Below are 17683 nucleotides of genomic sequence, written 5' to 3'. Positions count from 1 at the left end.
GACTGTAAATGTCACGGTTACTGTACTCAATGGGCTGCCGTGGCCTTGCGGAGAGAGAAAAGAACATTGAGTCTGGAAATCGCTCAGTTCCGCGCAACCCGGTGTCAGTCTAACGGAAGGAGGCTGTGAACCTCCTCAGTCTGCTGCTTTGTGACTCACAGCCGCGGCGAGATGCACGAAAACGCGGTGACACGTGCGCACGAGTCTCGCACACAGGCTGTGACTCACTTGTTCTCTGACTATCAGATAGGCTATGCGTGCACGAGTTGACTCTCTTAGCCGTGCTGTGACTCCCATACACTTTGTAACTCTCTTATTTGTACCATGACGGTTACATGTGCACTATGAGTCTCTAACGCGCACCATGACTCTGATACACACTACCGTATGACTTATGGGTACCGTGACCAATGCACACAATGTGAATCCCTTATGGGTACCATGACTCTGAGATTAACACTGTGAGACTCTATACATACCACTACTCTGACATGCACTGTAACGCATGTTGTGTCTTGCACATGGACTCTGACTGTGAGGCATGTGCGGTGGCTCTGTCCCTCACACTCAGAAACTACAGGTGAGTGAGTGGATGTGTCCTCCCCTGGCAGGCTCTCTCATCCAGGTCCCCATGAGTGAGAAGGGGAAGATCACACGCGGGCGCCTGGGCTCTCTGTCCCTGAAGAAGGAGGGGGAGAGGCAGTGCTTCCTCTTCTCCAAACACCTAATCATCTGCACCAGGGGCTCTGGGGGCAAACTGCACCTCACCAAGGTAGACCATTCAAGCACACGCATACACGCACACACACATACACACACACGCATACACACACAAGCACACGCACACACACACACATGCAGACACACACACGCGCGCGCACACACACACACACACACACACACACACACACACATACACGTGCATGCGCAACACTTTTCCTCTCTCACACACACACACTAAATTTTATGGTAATATAGTCGCAACTGGCTCACCAGAGCTTTACCTGATAAATAACAGTAACAATATGTAGAGCATACAGTAACAGCCTTTACATCTAACAAATGTTAAATGTATTATGGTGTTTGACTGTAAATAATATAATCATTTATATTTCAGTTGTTTACAGTGTCGTACCTTCGCTATCTCACTGACTTTTTCCATAAAGTTCACGGACCTCTTTTCCGGTGCGTGAGCTGTGCCAGTCAGGTGTGCTGTGTGTGAGTGTGCCTGTGAACGCGCCGCGGTGACTAAGGTGCAGCCGCGTCTCCGGGGCGTAACCGCTGTGCTTCGCCCCTTTCTCCCGCAGAACGGCGTGGTCTCGCTCATCGACTGCACGCTGATGGAGGAGACGGAGGGGACGGAGGACGAGAGTGAGTACCGCCTGACCCTACGCTTTGCGGCTGTCAACGACACCGCGGCACAAACCGCACAGAAAGGAGGTCAGCCACGTACACGGGGTGAAATAGGGATTACCGTCTATTTATAGTTCTACGGCAGCAGGCATTACAAAGAATGGGTGACCAGCACTCGAAACAGAAGGACAACAGAAAAAAGAAAAAATCAGCGACTTCCACTATGTGCATTCAGCCTGACCTATCTGGTCTTCTTCAAGCAGCTTTTTAAATATTCATAACGTTGTTTGGTCAATAGATAATATTATTTGTTTTCATGGTGATGAATCACACTCACGTTAAACAGCACACAAGCGCTAATGTAATACAGCCCAATCAGCCCCAGTCCCAAACCGCGGCTGAAAAGAAGCCTGATTAATGGTGTGAACTGAACTCGCCCGGCCTCTCTGCCTTTTCTCAGCCAAAACGGACAAGAGCGGGCAGGACATGGAGCACCTGGACTTCAAGGTGGTGGTGGAGCCCAAGGACAGCCAGTCCTTCACCGTCATCCTGGTGGCCTCGTCACGACAGGAGAAATCTGCCTGGACCAGCGACATCAGTCAGGTATCATTCTGCACCGCGACAGTGACATACCCCTGAGCTCGGAGCTTCTGGAAAGTTCTTTAATTGTCCTCTCTCTCTCTCTATCTCTTTCTTTCCCTCATTCTCTCTCTATCTCTCTCTCTCTCTCTCTCTATTTCTCTCTCTTTCCCACTGTCACTCTATCATTCTTTATCTCGTGCAGTGCATCGATAACATCAGGTGTAATGGTCTGATGATGAACGCGTTTGAAGAGAACTCTAAAGTCACAGTGCCACAGATGATCAAGTGAGTTCCACACCCGTTTGAATTATTATTTAAGAGATTGTGTGACACCAACATGTCACTCATTAAAGTCTCACCTTATCTCCTGTGTGTATGTGCACGTGTGTGCTTGTGTGTGTGTGTGCATGTGTCCGCGCGTGTGTGTGCGTGTATGCATATGTGTGTGTGTGTGTGCGCCGTGAGCAGGTCAGACACCAGCCTGTACTGCGATGATGTGGACATCCGCTTCAGTAAGATGATGAACTCGTGCAAAGTGCTGCAGATCCGCTACGCCAGCGTGGAGAGGCTGCTGGAGCGGCTCACTGACCTGCGCTTCCTGTCCATCGACTTTCTCAACACCTTCCTGCACTCGTACAGGGTGTTCACCAGCGCCCACGTGGTGCTCGACAAGCTCATCGCCATCTACAAGAAGCCCATCAGCGCCATCCCCGCCCGGTGAGTCAGCTACACACAGGAACATACACACACGCACGCATGCACGCACGCACAGATACACATGCACGCATACACACACACACACACACGCGCACATACACACACGCACATACACACACGCACATACACACATGCACACGCGCACATACACACACGCACACACACGCAAACACACACACACACAAATACTGTACACAGGGTCATAATTAGCCAGCCTGATTCCAGCTCTACAGTGGGAAAGTGGTATAATGAGCCAGCCTGGTTCCGCTCTACAGTGGGAAAGAGGTATAATGAGCCAGCCTGGTTCCGCTCTACAGTGGGAAAGAGGTATAATGAACCAGCCTGGTTCCAACTCTACAGTGGGAAAAGGGTACAATGAGCCAGCCTGGTTCCAACTCTACAGTGGGAAAGGGGTATAATGAGCCAGCCTGGTTCCGCTCTATAGTGGGAAAGTGGTATAATGAGCCAGCCTGGTTCAGCTCTACAGTGGGAAAGGGGTATAATGAGCCAGCCTGGTTCAGCTCTACAGTGGGAAAGGGGTATAATGAGCCAGCCTGGTTCCGCTCTATAGTGGGAAAGTGGTATAATGAGCCAGCCTGGTTCAGCTCTACAGTGGGAAAGGGGTATAATGAGCCAGCCTGGTTCCAACTCTACAGTGGGAAAGGGGTATAATGAACCAGCCTGGTTCAGCTCTACAGTGGGAAAGTGGTATAATGAGCCAGCCTGGTTCAGCTCTACAGTGGGAAAGGGGTATAATGAGCCAGCCTGGTTCAGCTCTACAGTGGGAAAGGGGTATAATGAGCCAGCCTGGTTCCGCTCTATAGTGGGAAAGTGGTATAATGAGCCAGCCTCGTCAAGCTGTGGGAAACAGTGAGACAGCAACAGTCTCTCCTCTCTTCTGTCTCCTGACTGGCCAGACCTCGCAAAGAAATCCCCCCACGTCCCAACCCACCTACCTCTTACACCATCACCACAGCGACCGTTGACATAGCAACTGGCCGCCTGGCTTCAGGACCCCCCCCCTCCCCCCCTCCCCCCCCCCCAACGCCCCTGCACCCACCCCCAGCCGTCTGCGGAGAATCTATAATCCATACCATTAAATATTTATGGCAACACTTTCGCATCCAGTCCCTTCTGTAGTTCTGCAGCGCAGACGCGGACGTAGGAGCTGGAGATTCCCTCCCGCCCACACTCCCTGCAGCAGCAGCCCCCCCCCCCCTCCCCTCCCCTCCCTCTCCCGGCTCCTGTGACGGACCGCGCGTCCCCGTCGGCCGCCCCCGTTCGGTTGCCGTTGGCAGCACCCTTGCCACCCCGCGCTGTCACTGCGCTGTCTATTTATGGGCATGGAGAGGGGGCTGCACTCCCGTGTGTGGGAGAGGCATTTCTGCAGCGCTCCGTCTTAAAAGAAAAGTATCGCGCGTCTCCCTCCCTGTGAAACCTGCGCGGATCCTCGTCCTTTCACCGCGTTCGTTCGCTCGCTCGTTCGCTCGTTTGTCGGCTTTGTTTCGTCTGCTATTGCTAAGCGATCCTCAGCCCTTTGAGGAAGCTGCAGTGCTCGCACAAGCACACGTTTTCTTGACTGTGGTTTTTCTTTTTGCTGTTTTTTTGTTTGTTTTGTTTAAATGAACGGATTTAAAAATAACCCCTCCGCCTGTCCCCTCCCCCCCCCGCGCAGGTCGCTGGAGCTGTTCTTCGCCAGCAGCCAGAACAACAAGCTGCTGTACGGCGAGCCCCCGAAATCCCCGCGGGCCAGCCGCAAGTTCTCCTCCCCGCCCCCGCTCTCCATCACCAAGTCCTCCTCCCCGAACCGCCGGCGCAAGCTGTCCCTCAACATCCCCATCATCACGGGGGGCAAGGCCCTGGACCTGGCGGCCCTCGGCTGCTCCCCCAACGGCTATGCAAGCATGTACTCCAGCGTGTCTCCCTTCAGCAAGACCACGCTGGACATCAACAAGCTCTACGTGTCCAGCTCCATGGCCAACAAGATGGCCGACGAGGCCGAGGGCACCAAGGCCGACAGGGCTGAGGAGCCGTCGCTGTGCAAACAAGGTCAGCGCCGCGCCCCCCCCGACCCCCCACCCCCCCGGAGCGCCGATCCGCGTGGGCTTCTCTTTCCTCAGAATCCCCTCTCCTTCGGTCAGGGAAAACCCCCCCATCCTCCCACTGCTGTCCAATTAAATCTCATCTCCTGCTTTTCTCCGTTTACATCTTTGGAACAGTACTGTTGTTGAATCTGGTTAAGGAAACAGCTATTTTTTGTTTGTAACAAAGCAGCATTTCGATTGCTTGCTAATATGAGCCTTCCAAGCTGACGGTTGTGGAACAGACAGGAGCCAGTTCAAAAGCAAACACGGTGCTGTTAAATAATGAATAGGTATGAGAAGCAGCTGATTACCTATCCCTGTGCTTTTTGACTGGTGCAGCCCTCCGTATTAATTTTAACAGTCAGTCAGTGGCACAAACGCAAAGTCTGGGTTGTCGGACACCAGAGGTAAAACCTCTGGAAGGCTGCCCCGCTTTCAGTTCCCTGAAAGGCTAATGTAGCAGCAGCAGACTGGCACCCAGGCTCGGTCACAGCTGTACGCCTGTCTGGCAAAGCAGCGTGGGGCGAGTTCATCTGAGGACAGCCCAAATTTTGTTAAAGAGCACGTGCGCGCTGTAGCTGGTCCCTCTCAGCGACGCGCCGTGCGCATCCTCTGCTGGGATGAGCCGAAATGGGGGATGAGCCGAAATGGGGGATGAGCCGAAATGGGGGATGAGCCGTCTCAACGGTCCTTTCTGTCCCCGTTTCTGCGCAGACATCTCCGAGAGGGAGGAGGGCGACAGCGAGCAGCACCAGAGCGACGAGGCCGAGCCAGAGACCTCCCCCACCAAGTCCCCCACCACCCCGAAAAACGTGAAGTGCAAAAACTCCTCAGGTACTGCCGGCCGTCGCCGCGGAGGGCGGGGTGCTGCGATTGGCCCAAAAGCCCTCCGCACCACGCTGTCACACCACCTGTGCATAACTCACGAGCCAAGCCCGACTTATGAATGGCTTCACACGCAAACACTCTTGTTCTTGCAGGGCCCCAAGGCGCATGTTTGACTGACGTGAAGGGGAATCTGTGGAATTTATATCTTATTAACGAGAATACATTCAGAATGACAACACTGCAATTTTTGATGATGCAAACAGGCCATTCAGCGCATCTAAGCTTGTTATTATCCCTATTGTCTAGACTAGAGAGCATCCACTATGTATGGTGTCAAACCTGGTCTCGAACAACCAAATTATGACTCTGTTATGGTACATAGCTAGCTGTCGTATCTGTGGGGAAGAAGTGCTTGTGCGACCGGGATGCGGCGTGAATCGTGCGTCTCTTTGTGGAGACACAGTGTGCTAATCGATTCACGAAGCTCTCCTCCTGCTCTGCATGAAAAAAATAAATAAATAAAAAAGACGCTCTGCACCGGGAACAGCAGATCCGTGTGTGAGTAGGAGGTAGGAAAACTCGTACCTTAGCAACCATCTGTGTGCTTCTCCGCCGCCCCCGGTGGCGGGCGGGCGTGCGTGAGCGAGCAAGCGATGTCGCTGCCGCGGGGTACGGCTGTCTGCAGGTTCACCCAGCCCCGTGTGGCTGAGCTCCGTACCTCAGCAGACACACAGCGCTCTCCTTTAAAAAAAACAAAAAGGCCGTTAGCATGCTCGCTATCTGTATTTAAGGTACAGTGCGCTGTCACATGATGGAATAATAAGCCCCTAAATGCCCGGGAGGGAACTGTTTGCATGTCCTGGGACATCTCGGTGCGAGGGAACTCCCCCAGAGGGAATTAAATGAGCGTCCGCATTTAGTAACAACTTGGAAGTCATTTAATGCTTCAGGTAATGTCTGCCTGGTACCCTGCGAAAATAAAAAACAAACGAAGAGAAGGATTTGTTTATGTTTCTAGGTCTTGTGCTGCCCTCTGCTGGACAAATACAATTTTATAACGGTAACCTGGGGGAATTCTCACTGATGCGTACAGTTCAGTTTAAATCCCATTGCATGTACCTATAATTTGATACCTCAAAAATATGAAAAAAAGTAAAAACACAACCAAACTGTCATTACATCTTACAACTTCAGCACTTAAGTCACATATTTATTTCTAAATATCTTTACAGTATATATTTGGTTGTGTTCAGAATTTTTTTTGAGGTACTGATTTACAGGTAACAACATGCAAGTTAATAAAATAGTCGATGTATTACTCCCTCGCCTTTCTTTCTCGATATGCCTTTTCCCCATTACTGGTGGACCCCACATCAGGAGCCCAAAACATTTTTCAGTAAATGTCATCCCCTGATTGAGCGGACACCTGCCAGATTGCCTACTGCTCTGACCTTCAGCCACTGCCTCTTTCCCAGAATTCTCCCTGTTCTCCTACAACAACGGCATGGTGGTGTCGTCCTGCCGGGAGCTGGACAGCACCCGCAGCGCCCTGTCAGCGGCCTCCGCCTTCGCCATCGCCACTGCGGGCGCCAACGAGGGCACGCCCACCAAGGAGAAGTACCGCCGCATGTCCCTGGCCAGCACGGGTCAGTCCGCCAACCCCCCCCCCCCCCAACCTTGTCGGTCTGCCAGACCCCGTCCCCCCCTCGGTTCGCCATTCCCCGCCCCCCATCGGTCTGCCATTCCCCACCGTCACATCTCAGAGAGAGAGAAGTGTCTGAATCTACATACCAACCCCAGCTGTTTAATTACTGTTCTATGCGCCTGCTCAATAGTACATCAAAATTATGAATTATATTTTCTTATCGTTGCCCTTTCTGAGGCAGTCTTACTCTCCAACAGTTATGTACAGTATCCCTAAAATGCGTACATGTAAAATGCGTGTGTGTAAAATGCGTGTTTGTGTGGACTGTTGGTAGGGTTTCCCACAGACCAGAGGAATGGAGATAAAGAGTTCATCATCCGCAGAGCTGCGACCAACCGGGTCCTCAACGTCCTGCGGCACTGGGTGTCCAAGCATTCACAGGTACGGCACTGCGCCCCTCTCTGGCCCCTAGGTCCAGGCAATGTGGAAATTTCTGGAGTGGTGGGAAATCGCGAGATTAGCTGAGTGTGCTGCTGAGGATTTTGTGTGTGATTTGAACTTTGACCCCAGGACTTTGAGACTAACACAGAGCTGAAGCAGAAGGTGATCAGCTTCCTGGAGGAGGTGATGCACGACCCCGAGCTCCTGACCCAGGAGAGGAAAGCAGCCGCCAACATCATCAGGTCCAGCCCAGCACCCGCCTGCGCCTAACCACATCACACCACCGTTCCCTCCCTGCTCTGCTAATGGGCTAAACCCAGGGACGGTGCTTGGTTGGACATCAGAAGCGATTTTCCCCTTTTTAAAATAAGCGACAGCTCCAGCTTGGTGCATGCGTGACACAACATGTCTGACCAAGCATTTTCCCTGGGGGCGAAATGCTTTCACTCAAACTGCGTTTCAGTCCTTTACCTCATTCACAAGGCCGTGGTCAGGTTTCCCACTAAACGGCCAGCATGTCCGTTCAGCCTGTTAACTGACTGTTTTATAACCCTCGATGATGTCTGAGCTCTGAGTGCAGGGGTGAACCCCCAGATTGAGGCTGGCGTGTGAGACTTTCCCATGTGCCTCTGCAGAACGCTGACCCAGGAAGATCCAGGTGACAGCCAGCTTAGCATGGAGGAGATAGCGCAGCTGGTGAGCTTCCTGCTCATCTACACACACAGACCGCTGGGGTCTTTAGATAAACTGTCAGAACATTCCAACACACCATGGTCTGGAGATAAACCGTTGTGGGGATAAACCTGTCGATAAACCATCTTTATCTGTATCCTTGGCCAATTGATGTGCAGCATTAAGATCAAATACTGTACAAAAACATAAAAGAATCAAGCGTTTACATCAAAGGACAACTTACAATCAATAATAGTGCCCAGATACTTGTACCTCTCTACACGTTCTACTTAATGGCCCTTAATCATTATTGTTTGTGCATGTAATATGCATAGGTCATATTTTTGTTTTTAAAACATTAGGCTCTAGAAAGGCTTCATCACACCACTGTACAAAGTCATCCAGAACAGGCCCATGACAGGTGTCCATTTCATCCAACAGGCTAACAATGACGGAGTCATCAGCAAATTTCACTCTATGTCTGTCTTTATGCTGACTATGGCAGTCATTAGTGTACAGAATGTACAGCAGGGGTGAAAGCACACAGCCCTGTGGTGTCCCTGTAGAAGAGCCCAATAGAACAGAGAGACAGCTATTTACCTTAACTTTCTGTGTTCTCTGTGTAAAAAAATCCATTATCCAACCAACAATATTAAAATCCCAACTAAAAATTGGTAATAAGTTTTGTTTTTTTTTGCTAAAATATGTGTTTGAACCTGCTAGATGTTTCAATACCATGTTTAACAGTGTGGCAGTTGCACCCCCGCTTAGCCCTGTAAGCAAACATTAGTGGATCCAAGTGTTGGGTTATTTTCAATAATTATTTCTTCACAAAATTCTCAAAGGATTTCATTACTAATGTTGTGATGGAAACTGGCCTAAAATCATTTGGATAATAGGATCAAGACATTGAAGGCTTCTGACACAATTATGACTACTAGTGAGGCCATAGTGATGAGGAGTTTGAATTTCCTGTGTGTGTGTGTGTGTGTGTCTGTGCATTTAGCAGGTTGAGTGTGTGAAGTCAGAGCCGTTTGAGTGCCACTCTGCCCTTGAGATCGCTGAGCAGCTGACCCTGCTGGACCATCTAGTGTTCAAGGTCATCCCTTACGAGTGAGTGGGTCACAAACGCTGACACTGGCAAACAGACATGTCTTCTATGACTGAGCATATGAGACACACAGACATGTCTTCTATGACTGAGCATATGAGACAGACAGACATATCTCCTATGACTGAGCAAATGAGACACACAGACATATCCCCTGTGACTGAACATATACAGACATGTCTCCTATGTGTGAACATATGAGACAAACAGATATCTCCTATGGGTGAACATACGAGACAGACAGACATATTTTATGAGTATAGGACAGAAGACGTCACTTACAAGCTAGTGTGAGATGGGCTCACGTCCTCTGGGTGCTGAAGTGAACACGGGCCAAATGTAAGGGAGTATTCCGGTAGAACTGCTCTTGTGTGACGACTGTGTGATATCCTCCTGGTTCATTATCACATTGTTCCACAGAGAGTTCTTTGGCCAGGGCTGGATGAAGACCGACAAAAATGAGAAGACTCCCTACATAATGAAAACCACCAAGCATTTCAACGATGTAAGTGTCAACAGAGGTCCCACCGACCATGTGACCGAGCGGTGAAAGGGCTGTCTGTGCTTGTGAGAGAAATTCAGGGAGTTAACCCCTGTACTACAGGAAGTACAACCACTGAAAGCATGAGATGGCTGAAAAGAAATCTCCCACACTGAGCAGTTCAGTGTGACATTGTTTCTTTTTTAGTTTATATTTTTTTTAGAAGACGCCTATATCCAGGGTGACTCACTGTACAAGCTTACATGTTATCCAGTATTATTATTATGCATACTTCTTTTCTTACTTTATTTGAGTAAGTTAATTAAGTACCTTTTTTTAAAGCAAAGAACTTCAGCCAAGATTCAAACCTGCAGCCTTTTGACTTGACAACATTGTTATCCACTACAATAACTGGCACCCAAGGCAGCTGAAACTTTCAAAATAAGCAAATGTATGCATGTATATGCAAAATATATGAATCTGGCCGCTTATCTCTTTTAAGCCCTTATTTAACCACACCCTTAATTCCCCAAATCCCCCCCCCCCCCAAAGATAAGCAACCTGATTGCCACGGAGATCCTGCGCTGTGACGACGTCAACACGCGCGTGGCGGTGATGGAGAAGTGGGTGGCGGTGGCGGACATCTGCCGCTGCCTCCACAACTACAACGCCGTGCTGGAGATCACCTCCTCCCTCAACCGGAGCTCCATCTTCCGCCTCAAGAAGACCTGGCTGAAGGTCTCCAAGCAGGTGAGCCGAGGGGGAGGTCACACCTAACAAGCCAAGAAGCCCAGCGGGGTTAAATATCACTTATTTAAATGGACTTATTACACATTTTTTATTGGGAATGTATTTATCTTGATACTGCCATAGAAGCATTCAGGAAGTGAAGTTAACCATCACCATTCTAGAAATGGTGAAAGATGAGTTTCAATTGAACTGCTCTTCTTGAATCAAGTTAGTTAACTGTAAACATGTAAGCTGTGTAGCTCTTCTAAGTAGATCTATAGTGTATGGTATTGACTCACATACCTGCACTGTACTGTCCTCATTTGAGAACAGTAAAATAATTGCATCACAAATGACACCTCAACACACCTCTCGAGTCCCAGAGCCATATGTGGCACAGGAAAGAGCAGGTGAATCCTTGAAGAAATGTCTATCTCTCTGAATGAGCTGTTGTGCATATGAATGGAATCTTTGTAACCAAACTTTGACCTCTGCCCTCTAGACCAAAACGGTGATTGACAAGCTGCAGAAGCTGGTATCTTCTGAGGGACGGTTTAAGAACCTGCGGGAGGCTTTGAAGAAGTGAGTGATCTATTTCACCGTAATGAATTCTCTCTGATTGGGTCTGTGACAATGAAAAAAATTAGAAGACCCACCACCAAATGATACCAAATCTTTGCACCCATTTCACAAATCGTACATGTCCATGGCCCCAAAAAACACCCCTCTCTGTACACCCCCAAAATAGTGCCAATCTCTGCTCCATTCTCCGGTATCAGAGAACGATTTTTTCCAATCCAGGATATTTTTGTCTTGGGTTGGCAGTGGAAGTGTGTGCGACTGTGTGTGTTTTTGTGTGCGCAGTAAAATGTACACTGTTAATTAATCTATAACAGAGTATATATGAGTCCACTAGGGACGATATATGCTCTGTAAGAGTTGATTTAAGGCTGAATATTTTACTATGTGGGAGCTTGTGTGTTTGTGGGCGTGAGTAGGTAGTTCACCATCTCTCCCTGGTTCAGCTGTGACCCGCCCTGTGTTCCTTACCTGGGGATGTACCTGACTGACCTGGCCTTCATCGAAGAGGGGACACCCAACTACACCGAGGACAACCTGGTCAACTTCTCCAAGATGAGGATGGTAAACCCACCTTCACTCTCTCCGACTCCTCCACAGTTTCACATCTGCTTTTCTTCTGTGGTTTCTGCTGGAAGCAGCTGTGAGCTGAAACAACGCATCACTTCCTGATTATCAGAATTGTTCATCCTTTCTGTTCCCTCTTGCTTGTCCGCAGATTTCTCACATCATCAGAGAAATCAGACAGTTCCAGCAGACGGCTTATAAGATTGACTTCCAGCCGAAGGTAGCCAATTTCTTTCCCTACAAACCTTGATAAAGGAGGTGTTGTGCTGTCGCTGCTTCTCACGTACATACTGAATAATCATTGAACCGCACAAAATCTTATGTAAGATTTTTTACACAAAAAAAGAGCCAAAATTCAGGAATATATATACTGCATTCTGTAAATGCCAAAATTCCAATCATAATATTTACACAGCCATTGGTAGCGTTGCAAAATTTAAAGAGAAAGTGCTCAATTTGAATGAAAAGTCGAAAACGACATGTTACACTCTAGCTAGCTTGCTGAGAATGAGTAAATTAAAACAAATTGCTCAAAGAGTTTTAAATATTATTAGCCTGTGTGGCAAAAAATTTGTTTTCATCAGAGCACAAAACATTATTTGTAGCTTATGTCATCCCCCTAATCCTGCTGTTTTCATCCCGCTCCTGTAATAAATTTATGGACGACATATATTTATTGTGTTATTATTGTGAGCTAGCAGATTTTTATCAAAATGCAACTGAATTAGTGTAGCATGCACATTTTGAAATGTCCTGCATTCCAAAGATGCAACATTTTTTGAGCTAACAGGACCACTGACCCGTTTTAAAGTAAAGCACTGATGCTTTGTGCCAACATTCATGCCACGGTTGGGAATCACGTCCTTACCATGCCACATCTGGCACCTGCATCTACCAGGGAGGGAGTGCTCATAAAAGCGGGCCGTTTGAACAGTTTAAAAAGAGCATGATGAAAATCAAAAATGGACAAACTGGGAAAAACAGCATTTTTAAAAATATGACGCACTGTGCTCCTTTCCCTAGGCTGCGCAGTATCTGCTGGACAACAGCTCGGTGTTGGATGAAGAGAGCTTGTACGAAGCGTCCCTCAGAATCGAGCCCAAGGTGCCCAGCTAAGGAGGGCAGCGCTAACCCCAAAGGCTCCACGCTATACAGACACTATATCATATGTACATAATCCTTTATTTGTATTAGACCATCTTAGACCTATCCTTCTAGTATGTGTTTCTGAAAGGACTTGTGTATCCTCGTTATTTGAAGTTAACTAGAAACCTTAAAGACATTTTTTTATGTAAAGTTTTTGTGGGGGGGGAATACACTTAGAAGCTTATTTGTTATTTACTGTTGTTTTGTCTGCATTCAATCAAATAGTCATTATTTTATACAAAAAAGAAGAAAAAAAAACTTTAAAGTAGAAAGAAACCAACTAGGGGTGGCTTGTACTGGGTCCCTGGGCATATGCCGTACCAACTCTTCGGGAGTTGTCACATGTAAAGGTGTATTTTAATACTTCGCCATTAAATTTGATTTCTAAATTATTTTTCAGATCAAGTTCTTTACATGGAGTTAAATCCTGCACTTCCGAGTGAGGCTGAAGTGATAGTGTGATCACTCGTGTTCACGGGGAGAAATGTCACCTTTTCTTTGATGAAAAAAAGATATTTATTTTGTTTATGAGTTAACGCCAATGATGTAGCAATGTAAAAAAAAAAAAAAAGAACGAAAAGAATCGAAACATTAAACGACAATATGTGATTACATGGATATGTGTGCCAAAAGTCTTTAAAAGGTATACCCCCTAGCTAATGAAACTACACGGGTCTGAGGTCTTACTGAACCCAGATCAGTTTCTTTGTTTGCTGTTGGCTTTCGTTTGCCAGGATTTCATGATTCACTGACATTGAAGTCCACTCGTTTGCATCTGGCAATACAGTGGTGGCAGTCCAGCTGCGTTTGGAGGGGCAGCTGCTTTTGATAGTTTTGCCATTCTCACTTGATTGCATCTAACCTGACAGAATTGCCTTGTGCTCCTCTTATGAAATTGGCTGTCATGCAATCTTGCTTTACTAATAAGCCGGTGCGCTGGTGAAACCAGGAGCATGCTTTTACGTTTCGGAGGAACCATCCAGAAAGGTTTCTTTTCGGCAAACAGGAATCAGGTTGGATGGCACCACCTATATGCACTGCGACAATAACAAAATATTATTATTTTATGATTATTTTAAAGCAGAACTTTTTAAATGACCTTTTTGTTGTTCTTGACATGATTTGGTGTAAAGTTATTAAGAAAATGGTAACTTTAGAAGAAAAAACAATCAGCTGAAGATGGGTAGAGATGGGAGAGTGAGGTTCCATGGGTTCCAAAATTGGCTCTGTAACTTGCGCTATGTGTTGACTATTTTGAACCAATCATAATGAAGGTAATTTGATTCTGGTTCTTATGAGTCGATGATTGATGACCCATGGTAGCTCTCCATATTGAGATTCATGAAGAGTGACCTCCCCATGACTGCTGGTGTATGGTCTTTACTTTAATTGGTCAAGCTTGTTAATAATGAAAGTGACCAATCAAAAACACTTTCAGGATGAATGTTAAAGGGAAATCCTCTGTTTTTGTAATTTTTTACTCGACGGCATACTTTGGCACAGCTCAGCTATGTTTGCAGTTGTTAAAGCTTTCAAGCCTTTTCAGTCTAGGTAGGACTCATTTTTCAGTCTAAACCATAAAAGTGAGGAATTGACTTTTCGTTCAACATGAGCAAGACCCAAAAATATTGCATGTTTTGAAAGCTTTTGCAGATCAGAGGTAGACTCTTACATGTTTTTAAGTGCTTTGTTGTGATCTGATGGGTCAGGCAGCTGATTTAATGTGAGCAGAGATCAGTACACAGTAATGTAACCCTGCAGTCTTCTGTCCTTATTGAAACATTGATATCATTCAACCTGTAGTCAAGATACTGTTTGACCAGCTTACCATTTGAGCTTTAACAACCGTTAAAAAAACTCCAGTACAGGTTCATAAAAACAGGTTCACAATGCTATTGGATGATAGAACTACTCCACTATTGGATAATAACTGGGGAAAACACAGAGTGCAGTGTTTGGTAGATGAAATGCATGAAGTGACTGTGCTTTTAACATATGTGAATAACCTATTGACTGTGCACCTTTATTAATCTGCACAAGTATACCATTGTTGAAACTTGAATGCTGCAAGTTTTTTATTTTGTTTTTTTTTAGATACAAAAAGACTTTGTTCCAGTATATCAATGTTTAAATAAGGAAAAGATGCACAAATCTTTACTGTGGGCTTATATTGGCATATATTGGTATTCCCATTTTTCATTTGTAGCAAACTAAGAGGAGTGCAGTAATTTGCAGTGCAGTAATTTGGTACATATGAAATATTGATCAGCATTGGGTATGTGTTTTGTCCGTTCATAGTAGGAGTTTTACACTGCTGGAATGATGATACTGGGCTCTTAAATGTGGATGAATCACCTGACAGTGTAATAAAGTGGTACCTCAGTGTAGTCAGTTAAACAATGCTTTGATCTTTGGATTGGGTGGAGAAACCTACCAATGACAGCCAAAACAGGAAAGCTGACTCTTTCTTTGACCCTGCAGGAGTATCTGACTCTCAGTGCTGGGGTGTCTGACTCTTAATGCTGGAGTGTCTGACTCCTCGTTTAAAGGTGTCTGATTCTTAATGCAGCAGTGTCATGCTTGTTTGGTTTCAGCCAGCTGTCCTGAATTGACTGGTTCACAAAGATTAACCAGCAATACAAATTTAGTTAAAAGAAAAAAAATCCTGTCAGTATATTTAATTAGCACAGTGCACAAGTATAAATTGTTGTTTACAATTCTAAAAAACTGAAATTGAAGCAAAACGAAGTTAGACACTTCTGCATTAATACAAATTGGGAGGAACATTTATTTATTTATTTATTTGTATTCTATTATGGGTGAAGATGCAGTATTTATTGATTAGGCAATAAAGTGCACTGAGAGAGGGGGAAGGGGATAGAGATAGAATGAGAAAGAGAGAAAAATCTGTAGTTCTGCAAGAGATTTAAATAGTGAACAGATCTTGTCATACATTGTTGACAAAACCATGTACTGCTTTATGTCGATATGACAGGAGAAACTGCAAAGGCAGCACAGAGCAGGTTAGCTCAGTTAATTATTAGCGCATAGTAATTCAGAAACAATACAGCCCAATTATCCTTACATCATGACTCTGTAAGAGAGGATTTGGCCTCTACATAGAGTGGAGGATGTGAACTCTCTCCAGTGACTGGAACACAACTCATTGTCACACAGTCAATTGGATTGTTTTTAAGTAATATTTCAGAAGCAAAAAGCAAAACAAACAGTATGACTGCGTAAGATTTTTGATGGTATTTTTGTAATGTGGCATAAAAATGAGGAAAAGGGAAGATATTGCATCTATGAGGGAAAATTAAAAGTTGTATTTTATATAAACTTGCCAATTCACACAACAGAAATGTACGCTGTATATTTTGTACATGCAGCCTGCCATATATATCTTCGAAGATATATATTTATATTTATCTTGTGTAACCGTGTAAAGCACACCATCTTTACAGCATTATATCCCCGTATGCTTACAAACCTAAAATGCGAAAAAAATTGTGATATGTAGATCCATGATTTAGAAGTAGAAGACAACCTTAAAAGTGTTTTTGCATTTACTGTAATCCTGTCTATAATCACTATCTTAGCAGGAATATAGTAATGTAGTGCTTATTCTGTGAATATTTGTAGGTATTTTTACTATGTACAGTATAGAAACACATTCACCACTCCACTGGCTGGCATGCACCACTGTAACAAACAGAATCTTTAAAAAAGTTTAACATCTATATATATTTAGCTACAGTTATATATACATACTGTACACACATATACATGCACATACACTTATAAATAATACATATATTAACATACAAACGTTTTGCTGTGAGCAATACCCAGTGGTATGAGAGTTATCTTTCAATCCTTAAGTTTATTTCCACAGCTTGAGATATATTTCCAGTTTTGTATAAAAATGTAATGTTTCCTGATTACCTCTTGCTAATAAATCTATTCTATCTCAGGGGGAACATTGTCTTTGACTGTTTTTTTGTTTTTCAGGAGCGCTTCCATTTTTAAAATTTTCCAGAACTTACCATGAAAAACATACACACACTCTATAATTTTCAATATTTTTTTGTTTTTGTTTTGTTTTTTTCTCTTTCAGCTTCAACTGTTTAACATCCTGTATACACACAGTTAATTGTTCAGTGTTAATTCTGCTTCAAATAGAATTTCCTTAGGGAGACCAAATGTACTTACCAGATTTAACACAGAACTTATTAATGTGTACTCAGTGTACTCAAAAATATTTTCATGCATTCATTTCACATTGGTTGTTGAATAAATATTAGTTTGCATCCATCTGAATTAAAAATTGACGACCAGAATTTTAGCATTTTTAAAAAACACATTTTTGACATCTCGGATGTATTTTACTGCATTTGCACTCAGATACACTTTTCATAATGCATTTCTTCAAATGCATTTTCATTCATTCATTTAACAGTGGCCCTTCAATAAAGATGATTTCTCCTTCATCCGAATGAAAAATAAAATACTTATGTAAAAACGTATATAAAACACTTACGTAAAACTCCTAAACATAATATTACACGATTACACAATAATTTCATTGGGTGCTGCCATGTAAACATTAGCAGTTTGGCCTCTCGTTACTATAGAGACAACAGAAGCATCATGTGACACCTTCATTTCTGTCACAACACGTGGCAAAAATGCTGTGCCATGAAGTTTAATCAGGCTTAACCCTAACCCTCGCTAAACCCTAATTTGAA

The 17683-nt window shown here is 45.2% G+C and overlaps 1 protein-coding gene across 2 annotated transcripts in view; it reads left to right on the top strand.

Moving 5' to 3' along the window:
- Positions 1 to 16912, top strand: part of rasgrf1 (Ras protein specific guanine nucleotide releasing factor 1) — a 41134-nt gene extending 24222 nt beyond the window's left edge. Inside the window, exons 10-27 of one of the 2 annotated variants that reach the window (XM_035396649.1) lie at positions 612 to 772; positions 1308 to 1371; positions 1814 to 1956; positions 2138 to 2220; positions 2404 to 2652; positions 4328 to 4701; positions 5451 to 5570; positions 7040 to 7210; positions 7544 to 7650; positions 7780 to 7892; positions 8286 to 8346; positions 9329 to 9435; positions 9854 to 9938; positions 10467 to 10664; positions 11146 to 11225; positions 11669 to 11786; positions 11941 to 12009; positions 12813 to 16912. In XM_035396649.1, coding sequence (XP_035252540.1) covers positions 612 to 772; positions 1308 to 1371; positions 1814 to 1956; positions 2138 to 2220; positions 2404 to 2652; positions 4328 to 4701; positions 5451 to 5570; positions 7040 to 7210; positions 7544 to 7650; positions 7780 to 7892; positions 8286 to 8346; positions 9329 to 9435; positions 9854 to 9938; positions 10467 to 10664; positions 11146 to 11225; positions 11669 to 11786; positions 11941 to 12009; positions 12813 to 12905 — 2396 coding nt within the window. In that variant the 3' untranslated portion in view covers positions 12906 to 16912. The remainder of the gene's footprint in view (positions 1 to 611; positions 773 to 1307; positions 1372 to 1813; positions 1957 to 2137; positions 2221 to 2403; positions 2653 to 4327; positions 4702 to 5450; positions 5571 to 7039; positions 7211 to 7543; positions 7651 to 7779; positions 7893 to 8285; positions 8347 to 9328; positions 9436 to 9853; positions 9939 to 10466; positions 10665 to 11145; positions 11226 to 11668; positions 11787 to 11940; positions 12010 to 12812) is intronic. The other variant, XM_035396650.1, reaches the window with a different exon arrangement.
- Positions 16913 to 17683: the final 771 nt, after the last annotated feature.

Source organism: Anguilla anguilla, chromosome 16 (assembly GCF_013347855.1).
Source record: "Anguilla anguilla isolate fAngAng1 chromosome 16, fAngAng1.pri, whole genome shotgun sequence".
NCBI classification, from domain to species: domain Eukaryota; kingdom Metazoa; phylum Chordata; class Actinopteri; order Anguilliformes; family Anguillidae; genus Anguilla; species Anguilla anguilla.
The sequence above is the reverse complement of the archived record's forward strand: the minus strand, read 5'-3'. Positions and strand labels throughout refer to the sequence as shown.